This window comes from Ruditapes philippinarum, unplaced genomic scaffold (genome assembly GCF_026571515.1).
Source record: "Ruditapes philippinarum isolate M1 unplaced genomic scaffold, ASM2657151v2 ctg2772_1_1_1_1, whole genome shotgun sequence".
Taxonomy (NCBI): domain Eukaryota; kingdom Metazoa; phylum Mollusca; class Bivalvia; order Venerida; family Veneridae; genus Ruditapes; species Ruditapes philippinarum.
In genome coordinates, this window is record NW_026864662.1 from 94,014 (window position 1) to 110,584 (window position 16,571).

The 16,571-nt window shown below is 31.7% G+C and overlaps 1 protein-coding gene across 1 annotated transcript; it reads left to right on the top strand.

Annotated features, from left to right (window-relative positions):
* The first annotated feature begins 1,524 nt into the window (after window positions 1–1,524).
* Window positions 1,525–16,139, top strand: LOC132726425 (fibrocystin-L-like). The gene is made up of 20 exons (XM_060711740.1): window positions 1,525–2,661; window positions 3,143–3,305; window positions 3,816–4,088; window positions 4,499–4,756; window positions 5,084–5,332; window positions 5,950–6,108; window positions 6,266–6,487; window positions 6,739–7,510; window positions 7,727–7,840; window positions 8,262–8,359; window positions 8,571–8,819; window positions 10,411–10,617; window positions 11,171–11,500; window positions 12,129–12,406; window positions 12,580–12,958; window positions 13,109–13,369; window positions 13,752–13,884; window positions 14,072–14,253; window positions 14,694–14,838; window positions 15,516–16,139. The coding sequence occupies exons 1-15, from the start codon at window positions 1,645–1,647 to the stop codon at window positions 12,712–12,714; spliced, it is 4,524 nt and encodes a 1,507-aa protein (XP_060567723.1). The 5' UTR covers window positions 1,525–1,644; the 3' UTR covers window positions 12,715–12,958; window positions 13,109–13,369; window positions 13,752–13,884; window positions 14,072–14,253; window positions 14,694–14,838; window positions 15,516–16,139.
* The last annotated feature ends 432 nt before the right edge of the window (window positions 16,140–16,571 follow it).

The following is a 16,571-nucleotide window of genomic DNA, read 5'->3' on the forward strand; positions in this document are numbered from 1 at the left end:
TCATGTTAAAATTTAAAGTGATTCATGTTTTAAGTGAAATATAAAAGAAAACCGACTAATACATCATTGGGACATAAGTATTATGTTTATATTTATTAATAATAATTAGTTGAGTTAATGAACGCGTTTATATTATTGATAAAAAAGTGACTTTAACATAAATGTTGCCAATCGTATTAAGCGTTTTTTTCTTTCGGTGTCAAATATAGGTGGAAATCTTATATTTGATGAAAAAGATATAGAACTTCAAGCAGAATTCATAATGATAACAGAAGGTGGGCGATTACAAGTTGGGTCAGAAAGCAAGCCTTTCCAGCATAAAGGAATCATTACATTACATGGTCATTTCAGAAGTAAAGAACTGCCTGTTTACGGAACAAAAGTATTGGCAATTCGGAACGGAACTTTAGATTTGCACGGTCGGTTTTTTGTTGAAAATCATTTTACATGTTTTAAAGCCTTATGTTTGTAATTTGTTATAAATTTTAAAAATAAAAGCACATTTTCCTAAGATTTGAATGGGAAACTAAATAATATAGTCTGTTAAATATTCTATTTTGTTGATAGTGAAATTAAACAAATTCTTTTTTAGGCATGAAGGTACCGTTAACCTGGACACAACTATCTGAAACTGCCAAGAAGGGTACGCATATACTTAATCTTAAATCTGGTGTTGCATGGAAAAGCGGTGACGAAATAGTTATAGCCTCTACTGGAAGCAGTATAACTAAACAAGAAAACGAAAAGAAAGTTATAGCATCAGTATCAAACAACGGAACAACATTGACAGTAACCACTCCCCTTAAGTTTGATCATGCTGGTGTCGAGGATATGTTTGATTTGAAATTAGTTGAAATGAGAGCAGAGGTTGGTCTTCTTACGCACAACGTTGTAGTCAGGGGTAATGATGATAGGCAATGGTATGACGAAGCTATTCCATGCGATTCAGGATTTGAATTTGGTAAAAATTTAAAACTCATTTTATTTTACTTTTTTATAACTTTTATGACTTACATAGACGTTAAAATAATATTGTGCGTTATCAATATTATGGATCTCGATATCTGATTTGAATAGCAGACATTAATAAAATGCATTATAATTTTTTAAGAGTTATGTTGTGTTTTAACTCCACATTTTATTTCATAGGCCATTTCACAACAAACAAGTGTACTCCTTCAGGATATAGAAATGGCATTAGAAGCAGTCAATTTGGAGTTGTTATTTTTATTCACCCACAAGTTCAAGACAGTCTTTCGACAAAAATTCATATGTCATTCACCGAAGTAACATTTGCAGGTCAGACTTTCAGATCAGGGCGACACCCTATAAATTTTTATTTGAATGGCAAAGTGGACGGGAGCTATGTACTTGGATGCAGTTTTCACAATACTTTTAACAGAGCAGTCAATATTCAAGGATCACAAAATATTCGTATAGAGCAAACAGTTATATTTGACATTCTTGGTGGGGGATTCGTATTAGAAGATGGAAGTGAAATTGGCATAACCCTTTCTATGAACCTTGCAATTAAAGTGACTGGGTGTGGTACCTTAACGAATGATGATTTGACACCAGCTGCATTTTCATTGGCAAATCCTAATAATTCTGTTCAATTCAATGCTGTAGCTGGAGGGACGCATCATGGATACTGGTACAGACCAGACTATCATTCCGCTGGTTCGACTTATATACATAGTCCGGGTATGCGTTATGTTCCTCTTGGTAATTTTTGAACAAAATTCAGCTCATTCTTTACGAGGATATGGGCTCCTAATATATAAAGACTATTTTCCAAATACGATAAGCTATGGAAGCGTATCAAACTTTAGTCAATCTATATTTAATGGATTCTTTGCATGGAACAATAAAAAGGGGGCAATTGCTGGAAATATCGGAAAAGTTCAGTTTGTAAATTTCATACTTATTCAAAACCGTCTTGCTGGAATTGAGATTAATACTATTTCAAATGTGCCAAGGTACACGTCTGAATCTCCATCTATACTAAACAGCATAATAGCCGGAAAGGCAAATATACATCAATCAAAAGATCATGGTTGTACAAGCGGAGGAATAATATTGCCTCTTGGTAGAGGTTTTATTGTCCAAAATGTCATTTTTAGCAACTTCAATGACAGTAATAGTGCAGCTTTTCGTTGGACACGAAATGTTCCCCGCCATTGTAGCCGTAACTGTGGTGGATTTACCTATCATCTTGAGGGTATAATGTATATTAACGTTCCAAATAAAGCCATCTTTTATTGGGATTGGGAAGGCATTTTGTTGGATATAGACGGATCTTCAACGATGAAATCAAACAGTTATTGGACAGTATTACCAACTACAGGAACTATTCCACCTGACTGTGAACATGCAGAAGAATTTAGTATTGGCAATAATGCAAGCATTTGTCCTCCAAATTATAAATGGAGCAGATTTGCTTTTAATAGTTACCATGTAAACTCGAAACATATAACAGGAATAACTTTCACTATTGCAAACATCTACGGAATCAGTTCACTGCCATATATATATCGGGGATTTACTCATCAAAAAGGTTGGATGTGTGCCTTGTTAAGCAACACGTCATACAAATTGCATGTTGAAAACATGTCTCCAGCAAACAATATAAGCTATCGTGGCATGATTTATGATTTTAGAGTAAGTTCTTACTAATATTTTAATTGGTTCATATTGTATCAAATTGTCCAATAGTCTTAGTTTTTTAGTATTACACATTAATGTGTACTATATCATTAATTACTGAAAACCATTGTATGACATAAATAACATTTTGACATGAATTAACACATGTAAGTCAGTAAATAAATTAATAAATAAATGAAAAGATTTAGAAAAAAATATGTGATATATGTGTTTGATAATTTGTTAAGAAGAAAATCTTACCATGTTCATGATTACCGTACACTTAATGATTTTTTAACCCATACGTTCCCTGAAAATAATTATCTACCATTTCTATATTCTCACAACTTGAGGAAAAGGCTAATGCTTTGTTTTCATACTGACGTCAATGAATATCGATGTTCTTCATAATTTAACTTATACGTAACGAAGAAGACTTTTCAATGCTATTATTTAATTTTTGTTTGTCAAATAAAATTAAACACTCCAATTTTAGAGAGAAGATTTCCTTTTTATAACAATGAACATTCCGGATTTTCCGGATTATTTTTCGATTGGTGGAGGAAAAAATAATGCCACAACGGAACGTATTAATCACGAAAACAGTACGTTTGGAGAATGGAATTGGCATAATTTCAAAAAAGAACTGACATTCATAGGTAGTTGATTTTATTTTGCTAGATTGATGAAGAGTTGGATACCAACATGATTCAAAGTATTTCACTGAACTAATTATACGTACCACTAGAAATCGTCGCAAACACAAACATATCGTTAGACAAATGATATATGATAACGTAATGATATTTATGTTTAGATTTCTAATCCAGTTACCTCTCTGGCGTGGGTTCGATCCCCGGGAGATGCTTTGGTAGTTTAGCGCGGAGGAATGTAGTCTAGTACTGGTGTAACTCTCCAGGAACGATGGTTAGGAAACTACCCGCCTATATGACTGAAATACTGTTGGAAAAAGGCGGAAAATAAAACAAACAAACAAACAAACAATTTTAAAAAATCTTAGAAGGCCGTGTGTATAAGTACTTTTCAACTTCTTATATGAGGTTAAGGTTTTTGGTTGTTCATACTTGTGCCAATCGTACAAACAATGTGTTCAGTGAGATAATTTTGCTATTTATTAATTGCTGCAATATAAATAATGAACGTTTCAGTGAAGGAACCTGCAGAATCATCTATTCAACACCAATCTGAACATGATACGGTCGATATACCAATCGATTTAGGAATCTACAAGTGTTTTTACATAGACTGTGTACCACCTCCTGATCCAAATATATCTCCGCCTGTAAATCACACACCACTGAACTATCAGTACTGGCATGACAAAAGTATCTGGAACCGCACGAATGATGGCTATATGACAAATGTTGGCAAGATTGGAAACCATTTACCAGTAGATTTTGATAATGTTAAAATTATATCATGTAAGTTTACTTATTCAATAGATGTACATTATTATGTAAATAAATTTGCCAGCATTACTACGTTGCATTATAACGGTTTTCTTTATGTAAAAGGATTCCAAGTCAAATTTTCCTTATATCAATTATCAATTGACATAATGGTTCAGAGTGACTGCTTTATTGTTATATTTTGTGGGTAATATTCAACAATTAAACAAATGTTCTCATGTAAACTTAATTTCTAAATATATCTTATTGTACCGGCGAGGCAGTTCAACGTTGTTTCATTGTAAAGGCAGAAAACAGTTAACCGTGAAAGGTTAAGATATCTTCTGACTTGACCTGTATTATTTATACAAATACAGATATAAGTAAACGCGAATTCTATAAGTATTTTATTGAATAACTCTTTCTTTTACACATTATTTTAGATACGTGGGTATTAGTTAATTTCACAAATATATGCAAGCTCAACACACTTCTACTCTATGGTGTTCTTGAATTTGTCAATGGCCACGATGCAGCTTACACTATTGAGGCTGGGCTTATTATCATCAAAGGGGGACGACTCATTATAGGCTGGCCCGATAATCCGTTTATTGGGCATGCTAGCATTATTATGTATGGCAATGATTCACTATCAGCTTTCAATCCGAAAACCGGTGTTTTACTTAGGAGGAAAACAATCGGTAAGAATATCTCCATATTGACAAAACGAAATTTGATATATTTCAAAGAAAGCAAACTGCGTCTTATCATTTTATGAAACAGATGAACTATAAAAACAAAGACATATGTATGACAATCTACTTGTACTGTGTACAATTGACAATAGATTTATGAAACATCACATTGATTGGTTAACTTGATATATTACGTAAATGCTTTAAGATAAATAATTTACATATAACTCATATCGATAAATACTGCAACTGTATCATAATAAAACCAGAACACAGTTATTGATGAGCAGAACAATGTTCATTTAATTAATCTCATTTATACTTGTGTTAAAGGGGTTTTTGGAGGCTTTGATCTATTTGGGAGAGAAACAGGAACATCATGGACAAATTTAAAGTTTTCAGCAAATACAGGCGATAGAAAAATTGTACTTTCTGAAAAAGTGCAATGGTTAAAAGGTGATGAAATCGTAATTAGTCCTACTGGATTCGGTCCATGGCAGTCAGAAACTTTCAAGATCATCTCTATTGGAAATGACCAAAGTACAATTGAATTGAATGATACGCTAAAATTTAAACACATAGGTAGGTAACAAATTAATGTTTACCAAGCTGTAAGCTGAGTAAATATGACGAAATGTATCTAGATGTTCTTATATCTTGTTTAATTTTCATATCGGTTGCAACTATGACGATGACATCTAATAGTTATATTTTCAGAATAGCATAACATTTGCATTTTTATAGTTATTGTTTAATTAAGTATATAAAATGTTTCATTTTTATTATATGCACCAAACGGAAGGCTTCTTTAATAAATGTTTTTGTAATATTAATCCTATTGATTGTTTTATTTAGTTCCTAATAACATAAGGGTTTCTCAGGTACTTCATAAAAACAAACGTGCACAAGAAGTATAAATATTATTCTGGCTGTTTGTTGGATGATCATCGTGTCTTTGATGAGGTAGGAGGAGGCATATATATCTATAATATAAAAATATCGTAGCTTCAGATCTGCGGTGAAATGGTAAATTTATCCGTGTTACATTCTTGTATTTCCCTAAAAATTGGTTTGCATTGGTGGTGTTATAAATGAAAGAAAATGCAATAGATCAAGTTATTTTCTAATCGATGTGTGTTTAACAAATAGAAAGGAACCTTCATGGACTATATTTAAATGATTCTTATTTATATTTTCAGTTCACAAAGAAGTGTTACAAAGTGGACAAATCATCACACTAAAAGCAGCAGTTGGTCTTCTAACACGGAACATAAAAATCGTCGATGCGAATCCGAAAACAGTAGGTGGAGCACGTGTGCTAGTTGGTCTATTTAAAGACAATGGTAAAACATATAAAGGTCTGTTGAATTTCTGAATATTCTACTGTGAAAATATAAAATCTCGTTTTAATAAAGATGAGTTGATGGTAAAATATACGTTCATAAAAATAAAAACTTTGCATTGTTTTTTATCAATTGATTGATAATGATTGATCTTGATATACATTTCTTATAGGTTACACCAGACTGTCGAACGTGGAATTCTATCATACAGGAAGTAAAAATTCATATCCGAGTCATTCGTTAACGTTTATTGATGTTGGACAGGTCAATTATATCAAACCATCGGTTGTTGCAAATTGTTCATTTCATAAAAGTATCAGCACAGCTATAGGCCTAATAGGAATCAGAAACATAAGTCTTGTAAATAATGTGGTGTACGATGCCTATGATAATGGTAAGATTTACGTCTCAAGATCTTTGAGAATTGCGTTACTTACATTTTCTTCTCTAATTATGTTCTTATAACTTTAAATGATAAGCTGCTGTGTAGCTTCTTGACAATGATAGATACTCATGTGTTGTTTTTTCTCGTGATTTTCAGTAATAATGTTATTTTTTAGCAGGAACCAACATTGGTTCTATTAATTTGCATGTTGTTGTTTCTTTTTTATTTTTATATAAATTTGTTATTTTTTTGTATAACAGGAATAATGACGGATGCTCTATCTACAAAACTTGTACGAAACCTGGTAATTAAGGTCAGAAACGTAGGTATTGATGCAATGAAATCGCAAAATCTAATTTTGCAAGATAATCATGTGACAAGTTCAAGTAAAATAGCATATCATGTTCCTGCTATAGGCTGTGACGACACTGGAAATATATACAGAAACAATAAGATGTATTCAAACGTTCGTGGGGCTGTTTTGTCAAACGGATATTTTACAAATTCTATGTGTGTCAAAATAATGGGCTTTGTCGGTTGGAAAAACATTAACATTGGTTTATTGTATCGGGGGCATACAATTCAAGCTGTGTTTGAAGAAAACATTCTTATTGAAAATCAAGTTGGGTTAAGCGCTGATATTCTAAGTAACCGCTACAGGCGACAAAGCTATATTGATGTGTATGTAAAGATAAGAAATATAACATTTATTGGGCAGACGTCGTCCTTTCATTGCGGCGATATGGTTTGGTTTCGCTCGAATAGATTCATGCTTGCTTCGTTTTCCGACAGGGATTGGCATTATTCTGATGGGATGGTTGGAATTGTGTTTCCACAGTTTCAAACTATCGGTGGATTCACAAAGTTAGAAAACGTTTCTTTTGTTAAGTACGGTGAATCTCTATGTCAAAAAAATTACGCAATTACAACAAATGTTGAAAGTAATGAGTTGCAGCGTCCAATGCATTCTGAAAATATATCACTTTCACAAGTAAGCCATGCCAACAAAATCCTATTTCTTCGGTCACCTAGGTAAGACCTTTTACTTTTTATATCAGCATCACTATATTTTAATAAAAAAAACGCAAGTCATGGTAAATATTCCATCTGATGAATAAATGTTAGTATATAATAAATAAGTCAAACGATAATGATCTGTCATTTCTTTAAACTTAATACATGGGCAAAACAGTTGCTGATCATAGATTTACGCAATTAATAATTCATACATTAATTCTATCTTTTCAGGACGAGTCATTTTTCTTGTTACTCAATGGAATGTGATGTTGTGCGATTTGCTGTGTATACAGATATCGATGGATCGTTTCTCCAAACTGTCGGCACTCTGATTCAAAAGTCAGAGTAAGGCAACTTTACTTTTTTTAAAGGCTTCTTTTCATTTCAAGAAGAGACATAGTCAAACTATAGAAGCAATTTTAATGTAATGTTGTTGTTTTTATTGCTACCTAGGGATCTCCCTTTTTAAGATTTTCAAAAAGATTTTCTGATGAAAGAAATGCTTTTTCGCTATCGTGCGAGTAGGAATGTCTAAATATTTTTTTTAATTATCTACAAACGATGCAGTTAAGTTATATAAATGATGTATTTTGTTTAATATTTTTAAATTCATTTCTTTAACTTCATTTTTTAGAGTGCATTCATTATCAGATCCAACATATTTTTATTATCAAAATGGTATGAGACCGTTCTTGTATCAACATGAGTACTTTTTAAAATATAATTGATACATAACTTAAAAATTATTTGAAACACTGAAATGCAGACATACAGAAATAGACTACTATCACAAACTTCCTAGAGAAATGACCACCATGCTAAATGGGAGCAGAATACCTATAGAGCAAATAGCTACTTACAGAGGTAAAGATAAAAAATGAAAGTTACAATTTTACTTTTTAATGTGAATTGTTTATTATGTATGGAATGAGTTTTAAGATTTTTAATTTTATCCAGTTCTTTTTTAGTTACTTTTAAATTAGCTGATTTTTACTACAAAACTACATTGTTTATTGTTAAACTGACTGATGTTAAACTTGATTCATACACTTTAAAAGAGATATATTTATTCAAGGTGTTGTAAGGAACAGCAACTGCACATTTGAACCAATGTGGCAAGCATATGCCTGCAAAGACGACCTTTCTTTTAAGTTGCTGCTGATAGAAAATCTTGACTCAGACGCCAGGTATCGTCAAATATCTCCGATAGCCTTACTTGCCGATGGTTATATAGATTTGCTAGACGTTCCTTTAGACAACGGACAGTGCGCACATCACTTTTGCACGAAAAGAAATATTTTGTTCAATGCTCTTATAGTTACAGGTAACAGCCATTTCTGTTGAATACACAGTATTATCCGATTGTTTAAAAGTGTAATTAAAAATGTACAAGTAATTTGAGCCAAATGTATTAACATATTTTGACTAAATAGCGATAAATCGTTTTTAAGGATGTTTTGAAGTCTTATTTTGATATTTTATGAAGTGGTTCAACTCGTATTGTGACATGGCGCTTGCCTGTCCGTGTATTTTTCCGTTAGCAACGTCAATGTTGGCTCATTTCTTTGATAACTATTCAAAGCACTTTCTCTTTATATAATTCGAGGGCGATCAGGACCGCTGGACGATCATCATTGATTTAAATGACATTTAGCCAATCGTCAATGTTATTGTATTCCTCATGGCTTAATAAATAAAACTACTATTTGTTGGCTCATGAGGTTAGGGGCACGAAGTGTAAATGCCTGGTCCAATCAATTTAAATTTGAGAAGAAAAATACCTAGAATACACAAGAAGTCAAAGTCAAATTTCTTTGGATCGGTTAGGGTGAGGTTGTTTCTAGATAATAATGGTAATTGAAAGCTAGCATCTACGTAAAAATGTAATATTTTTTTGAATTTCTTATATAACTTGAAAGTATCATAATATCAGCTATATGTGAACGTTATCAAAGTAGAATTCAAGTAATATTTTTATACCCTCAATATATGTATTCAGTATTTGTAAAGTAATTGCCCTTGACTAAGTAAAAATTTGCAATTTTACCTTGTGTCGCGCGTAGCCTTAGACGTTTGACCTGGAGTCATGACTCTTCTAGAAAAGTAAGGTTGTGCACCTGAAGTTTTGCTTTGAAATTGATTAATATATGTTATTGCCATTGACTTACTTAAAATTTTCAACTTGTGTTGTGTGTACCCAAAATATAATTCAATCTATACTCAGGAAATTTATAGAAATGTTGGTCAGCATTTGTAATTGTGAATAGGGTTTTGCTTGTGATTTTCAACTTGTGTCACTTGTACCCAAAAAGGCATATATGCTAGTTATGAAACTGATCAGAAATGTTTGTCAGAATGTGTAATTGTACACCTTGGGGATTGGTTATATAATTATTCAGAATTTATTGAGTAATTGCCCTTGACTTTCCAGAACCGTTCTAGAATGTTGTGTCATGTAATCCTCTACAGGTGATTGAGCTAGAGTCAACAAAATTTACAGGAATGATGATCAACATTTGAAGCTGTGCGCCTGGGTTTTTTGTGTAGAATTTTTCAGTTCTCTTAATGACATTGCCATTGATTTGGTATAAATTTGTGATTGTTTCAAAGTTCAAAAAGTATTCGACTTGGAATACTAAAAGTTTACAGGGGTGTTGGTCAGCAGGTTTAGTTATGCACCCGGGAGTCGGTTTGTGGATTTGTTCAGGTTTTTAAGATTTTGCGCTTAACTTAGTGCTAGTTTTGCAATTTTCAACGTCGCGCCTAGCCAAAAAACATTTGACTTAAAGTCAGTGCATTGCAGAGTACAATACAGAGGAGTGTTAGGGCATTTGTGTCCTATGAACACACTTTTACTTTTAAAATATTTGCATGGGGAATATTTATAAATATTTAAAAGTGAATGTTTTTTACAGGAAGATCATATAAAATACATTTCACAAGAACGACTCCAAGAAAGATGCGGTACCGACTGTTAAATACAGGTCCAAGTGAAGGAATAAAACTTACCGTTTGGTACTCAAGACCAAACAGACTTGATGTGTTTGTCAATGGAGACTTTATAATTGCTTCAAATGCGCGAATTGACAGATTTGGTAGATACATTTTATCAATGTCGAGAGGTGAGTACAACTCGGTATTCTTATGTAATATTTTTTTTCAGTTTAGTGTTCTTAGTAGTTTTATCTTTTGCTATCATCAAAAGAAGTTGTATTTTTTTGCCTTTACAATTAACCGTCTTATTGTGTACGTTTTAATTATTGTTTTCTTGAAAGTAGTCTTCTCTTATCAGGATTTTCTCCTTATATTTGATATAATAAATTGATAATTTCATATTATGTGTGTGATTCAAAAACCTTTTTGTTAGCAAGTATACTGAAATGATATGTCCTTTTTTACTATAAGTACTTACTTGAAATCCAGTGGGCTTGACTTCGTTCCGACATGTTACAAATGATCAGTTTTCAGAATGTTATCTTTAGCCTTATGCAAATTAGATTTGTTACAAAATTCCTTAAACAAATAATTGACATTGAGCACGTAACAATTTTTATATAATAACATCTTCATATTTATCTTAACATTTGCACCGACTCTGTTATTGCAACAAAGACCAATTTTCTTGACTAACAGATGCATTATTAATACTTTAGTGTTCATGTTAATCATTTTCAGGTGTAGAGTTCATTCCACAATTAGCGAACATATCGGGCACAAATTATTTTGATAGAAGTCGAGGAGAAATTACATTTATTGTTAAGGGAAAAGCACAAATAGACATTATATCACAGGAAACATTTATAGTGTCATTTGGGTTTCCAGCTTTATCGTACTCTGAACTCTTTGGCCAAAGTATTGTAGAACATCTAGCAGCCTTTTTAGATATACCATTGACTAAAGTGCGAATAGTAAACGTAGTTTCAGAATCTATAAATGGACGCAGTAAGAGATCGGAAGATGATAATATGGTTATAGAAATTGAAATAGGAAATGAGCCAAAACAAGGTATTATCAGAAATTATAGTAACGCCTTTCTTAAATATATTGTCTATGTTATATATAATCATTACGGTTTTACCATTTAAAAAGATTTGTCATATTGATAGATGACAACCTCATATAAAGGAACGATAATTTCCCTGTTGATTTTACGGCGGACGGTTTAACAATTGTAAAAATAAAAATGCGTTTAACTTAGTTCAAATAGCATGAAAACAATGCCACTTGATTCCAAAAACATATTATGGGTCACGGATAATGGTCGCCATGTTCAATATGACAAACGTGAAATTTAATACGACTTTTTATGCAAAAAGTTTATTTAAAATTTAGGTTGACACATACCATGAATTGTGTACAGTGTGTTAGGGCAATAATGTCTACATTTTATCATTATGATAATTTTTATATAGTGTTGATCCGTATTAAGGTGGGTAATCTTATCTTAATTGTCACGATTAAATAGATGAAATAATTATTTGATTATCTTATTTCGGGATTGATTTTTTATTATCTTATATTCAACCTCTTATATTCGTTCATTTCTATATTAATTTTCGTTTTTGTAATATACAACTTAACATATAGACATGTTTGATTAGGTTAATGATAATTGTACATATATCGTTTATAGAAATGAATATGACCATAGAGGATTCGATTGAAAAATCCGCCCTCGCTGAACTTGTAGCAAAAATTGTCAACGAGTGTCAGCTTGGAAACATCTCGAACATTCTCGGTGATTCAATTGTTTGTGGGAAAATAGAATTTCCGCCTGATGATATAGAAATTGCCACTATCATTTACAACAATGAGTATCCTGTACATCTTTATTTCCATGATAAACCAGAAGCGGAATATGAAAACGTTTTGTTGGAAACTCAGCCAAAAATAAGAGCTTTTGATTTTGAGGTAAATATCTTTGTAATTCAGCTAAATTAACATAATACAGTAACGAGTATTTTGACATTATTTCACTTGTTTCATTGTAAGCAATGGTGATTTAACTGACTTGTAACAATTGAACTAATATTTGCCATTTTCACATCTTATGCCTTTTTTGATGCCTTTTCTTGATCTTTCAGGGTTTAAATGTAACAAATCTTGGAACCGTTGAATACCCTTTGGCAAATTTCGGTGATGATACGAAATGGTACAGGGCATCCGCTGGCTGTTTTGAGCGGCAGCCTTGCGATCAATTGTACAGACGGATGGTTTAATTTTTCTGATCTTGCAATTTCTCACAGTGGTCTGGACTACGTATTGGATTTCAACATAATCTATCCAAAAGAAGCTGAACATTTCATTCTTGAATCTGATACATTTAATGTAAATGGGAGGCCATTAAAGATTCATGTCCAGAATGAAACAATTGATGAAATATATGCATTTGAACAGTTTTCAGTGACGCTTAATCTTATCGATCGAAAAACAGAGGAAACTATCACATATATACATTGGCGCGTAAGTCTTAAGGACATATAATGTAAAAATTATTAAATACTTTTTATTTGAACAACTTTGATAAATATGTTTCATTGACCAAGCTAATTTTGTAAAGCAAATGTTTGTTTTTTGTTTGCTTTTTTTTAACTTGTGGTTCTTTCTTTTCAGGGTCATAACTGGTTTGCAGAAGTTAGTTTAATTAAAACATCGGCGTATGGCAATTTAAACGGTATCTTAAATACGTCTTTTAATATTGACAATGGTCAAGCTACATTTGATAATCTGTCAATCAATGGCATTGGTCTGTATTATCTGAAATTCGAAGTCATTTCCGATCCTCCAGAATATGATATGTTCACGAATTTGATGATTGCAGTACAGAACCCGATTCATGAAAATATGACCGCTGAAAATACAGCTACTATCAAGGTTTGAAATATTTGCTGTTTCAATTGTTTAATGATAAACAACTATTTCCTATCATATTTAATTTGGAAAAAATATTTTTCGCTAATATAATAAATTTTACTGTCACAAATGCCTGCCAAAACGTATGTGAACAATTGTTTATCCAAGTATGGAGTAGGTACTTTATTTAATTTAATTTAACACATCAAATCTTTAACAAGCTATTAAAGACTGATGAAATTTAATGATAAAGTATCTGACCATCATATAGTTAATTATATCACAAATTCATAACATTATATTTATATTACATAATATTGTACGAATGTTGAAATTAATATAGAAGTAGTATAATTAAAGTATATAAGTTTGTTCCATCGATATTTTTGTCTTTTTTTTAAAGCTTAAGTTAAATGCAAGTTTTGGAGAAATTCTAACTACGGAAGATGAACTCAATGCATTTGAGCAAACCTTTCTAACAGAGTACGCAAATATGTGGCAGGGAGTGAAATTTCTGAAGGGCTATGCATACGCAGGTTAGCTTTTAACACTTTTGTTACAAAATTTTTGTCCATCTTAGACCGTACGGTAACATAGCATTAAAATAAGTAATTGCAATTTTATTTTTATCAAATATATTTAACTTTTACATAACCACTTCTGATTAATTCAATATAACATAAAATTATATTCTTTTTGGTACATATAATACCTATCTTGCAGGGAGTATATCGGTCGAGTTTGCTATTTGCGGGACAGCTGCAGAAATCAATACAATAATGTATGGTATCTGTAGCCTCATTTACAACGGAACGATGTACACTTACAACAACGAAACGTTTGAAATGCTGCCATACCTAACAATCAACAATGAGGCATTTTACGGAGTAAAATGTGGAGCTATCGTAATTACTATTTTTAATTTTTATCATTAGCCGTTACTTTTAAACTTGTTCGTGCAAATGTGAGTCGTTTAAAGTATAGAAAGGTATACATTACAAGAAAATTTTAAAAATGCACTTAAACATGATGGAAAAAGCCGAAAATATCTAAAAATTACTGTAACAGCTGGTTATGCTTGGCGCGGCTCCATTCATTTTATAATAATCTTTTTCATTAATACTCAATATAAGATTGTAAAAGAGCAAACTTATTACGTCGCATGGTATTGTTGTATGATTACATAATATAATATAACTGTTACAGTACACCTCACATGTTCCTTTTAATTCACATAAATGATGTTAAGAGACAATAAAATAATGCTTTTTGAAAGAACTTTAAAACCTATTCACTAATATATAAATTATTTATATATTTCATTCTCTTGTGTTTCACGTTGCAGCCATTTACTGACATAACTGACGAACATTTTGTGACGTCATGGCTTTTCCTTGTCAGCATTTCAGTTGTTTCGATGATCGTAGTGATAGCGCTGTTAACGTGTGCCATTTGGAAATGCTATTTCGTTCCCAAAACAAAGATCCATGGTACTTTTTGCACATTATAAAATTGTTTAAAGAAATGGCACAGTAAATTAAAACTAATTAAAGAACAACAATTCTTAATGATATATATCTAAAACAGTAAAGAAATATCTTTAAGCCGGAACAATGTGGCTTCATGATTTCATAACTTCATGAATTAAAGCGCATATCGTTACGCGGCAAAACTAAAATTGAAAAATGACTTAAAACCATTAAAATGCATGGAATTAATTGAAAATGGCTTTGTTTTGTATGCACCATCAAATTTTATTTCAGTCGTGAACACCAGTTCTTACATTTTCACTCGTGGATACACATTTCAACTGTTGTTCACTCTGTAAAGTAAACTTCGATGTAAAACAAATAAAAAGCAAATATCCTTTTTGCAATCATATTTACATGAATAGAGATAAAACAATAAGATTACCAAACAATTCAAAAATGTAAAAGGAGATCATAAATTGTTTAGACCCCTTTCAAGACTCAGCAGTTTAAGCAAAATGTTTTAATAATTGTTTTTATTATTTACTAATTTATTTGTCTTCATTTTTCTATCTTTTCTTCATATATTTATATTTATCATTCTCCTTGTTAAACTTGTTTTGGTCAGAATCCCTCCTTTTGTTGTTGAAAACGTATTATATTTTTGTGCCAGTATTGTACATTTTTTATTATTCCAGGTGTCAATTGCAATAGTTATACTGATGTGGAAAAGTTGTCCATCGAGAATCTTCTTTATGTGGAACCTTGTGCAACTGTATGTACGGCTCGAGTAAACACGGGAATCAAACCGAAACAGGTGCCTCGTAGTTTTCAGAATTCTCCTTGGAAATGGTGAAAGAAGATGAACTTTGAAAATGTAACATAATATACGATTGCACCCGTGACATTATCATAATTCATATAAATAGCTACTGTGAATTTTTACCCCTCCCCCCCCTCCAAATAAAAAGTAAAAAAAAAAAGAATTAAATAAATAAATGAATTCAAGCAATATATTTGACAGGTTACATGGCCTTATATAAACGATTGTTTGTATAAGGTCACATTGCAAACAACCGTTCATTTGCGGCCATGTTACCTGTTTACATTATTTTAACGAATTTATAATACTTTCTTTGTAAGAGAAACAAATGACACTAATTCATAAATCGACAGCAACCTTATAATAAATAAATAGATCATACATGTGTAATCGTCACGATAATCAAATGAAATACGACCTACACAACGTGCAGTATTATAAAAGGAATCATCTTTTAAGCCATATAGGCAGAATGACAATTTTTTTAGAACACATTTCTTTAATGATGATCTGTGTTAGACCTCCCGATTGACAATATAACATAAAGATGTATATGGTTATCATTATGTAATGTGTCACACTGTTTTACGACGGAGACAATTTCTTCAGATATAACAATTTTGTTATCACTTTATGATTTTATTTTTTTGTTTTTTTGGTCAAGGATTTTTATATAATGGTTTTTTTTATTGAGTTTTTGTTTCATAATTATGCCCCTTCCAAAGAAGAGGGGTACATTGCTTTGTCTGTCCGTAGGTCTGTCAAATTATTTCAAATCAATAACTAAAGAACGCTTAGGCCTTCCAATTTCAAATATGGTATGATGATTGTTCATGACCAGTAGATGATCCTCTTGATTTTGGGTCAATTGGTCAAACGTAGCTGACCTTGTAGTTAACAAAGGTTTCGATCAATAACTAAAGCACGTTTA

Excerpts from the sequence above, each read along its gene's own strand:
- LOC132726425 (XM_060711740.1), top strand. The coding sequence starts at position 1,645 with ATGGATACTGGTACAGACCAGACTATCATTCCGCTGGTTCGACTTATA. Across the intron at positions 3,306-3,815 it reads AAAAGAACTGACATTCATAG|TGAAGGAACCTGCAGAATCA; the intron begins GTAGTTGATTTT and ends TGAACGTTTCAG. Across the intron at positions 4,089-4,498 it reads TAATGTTAAAATTATATCAT|ATACGTGGGTATTAGTTAAT; the intron begins GTAAGTTTACTT and ends ACATTATTTTAG.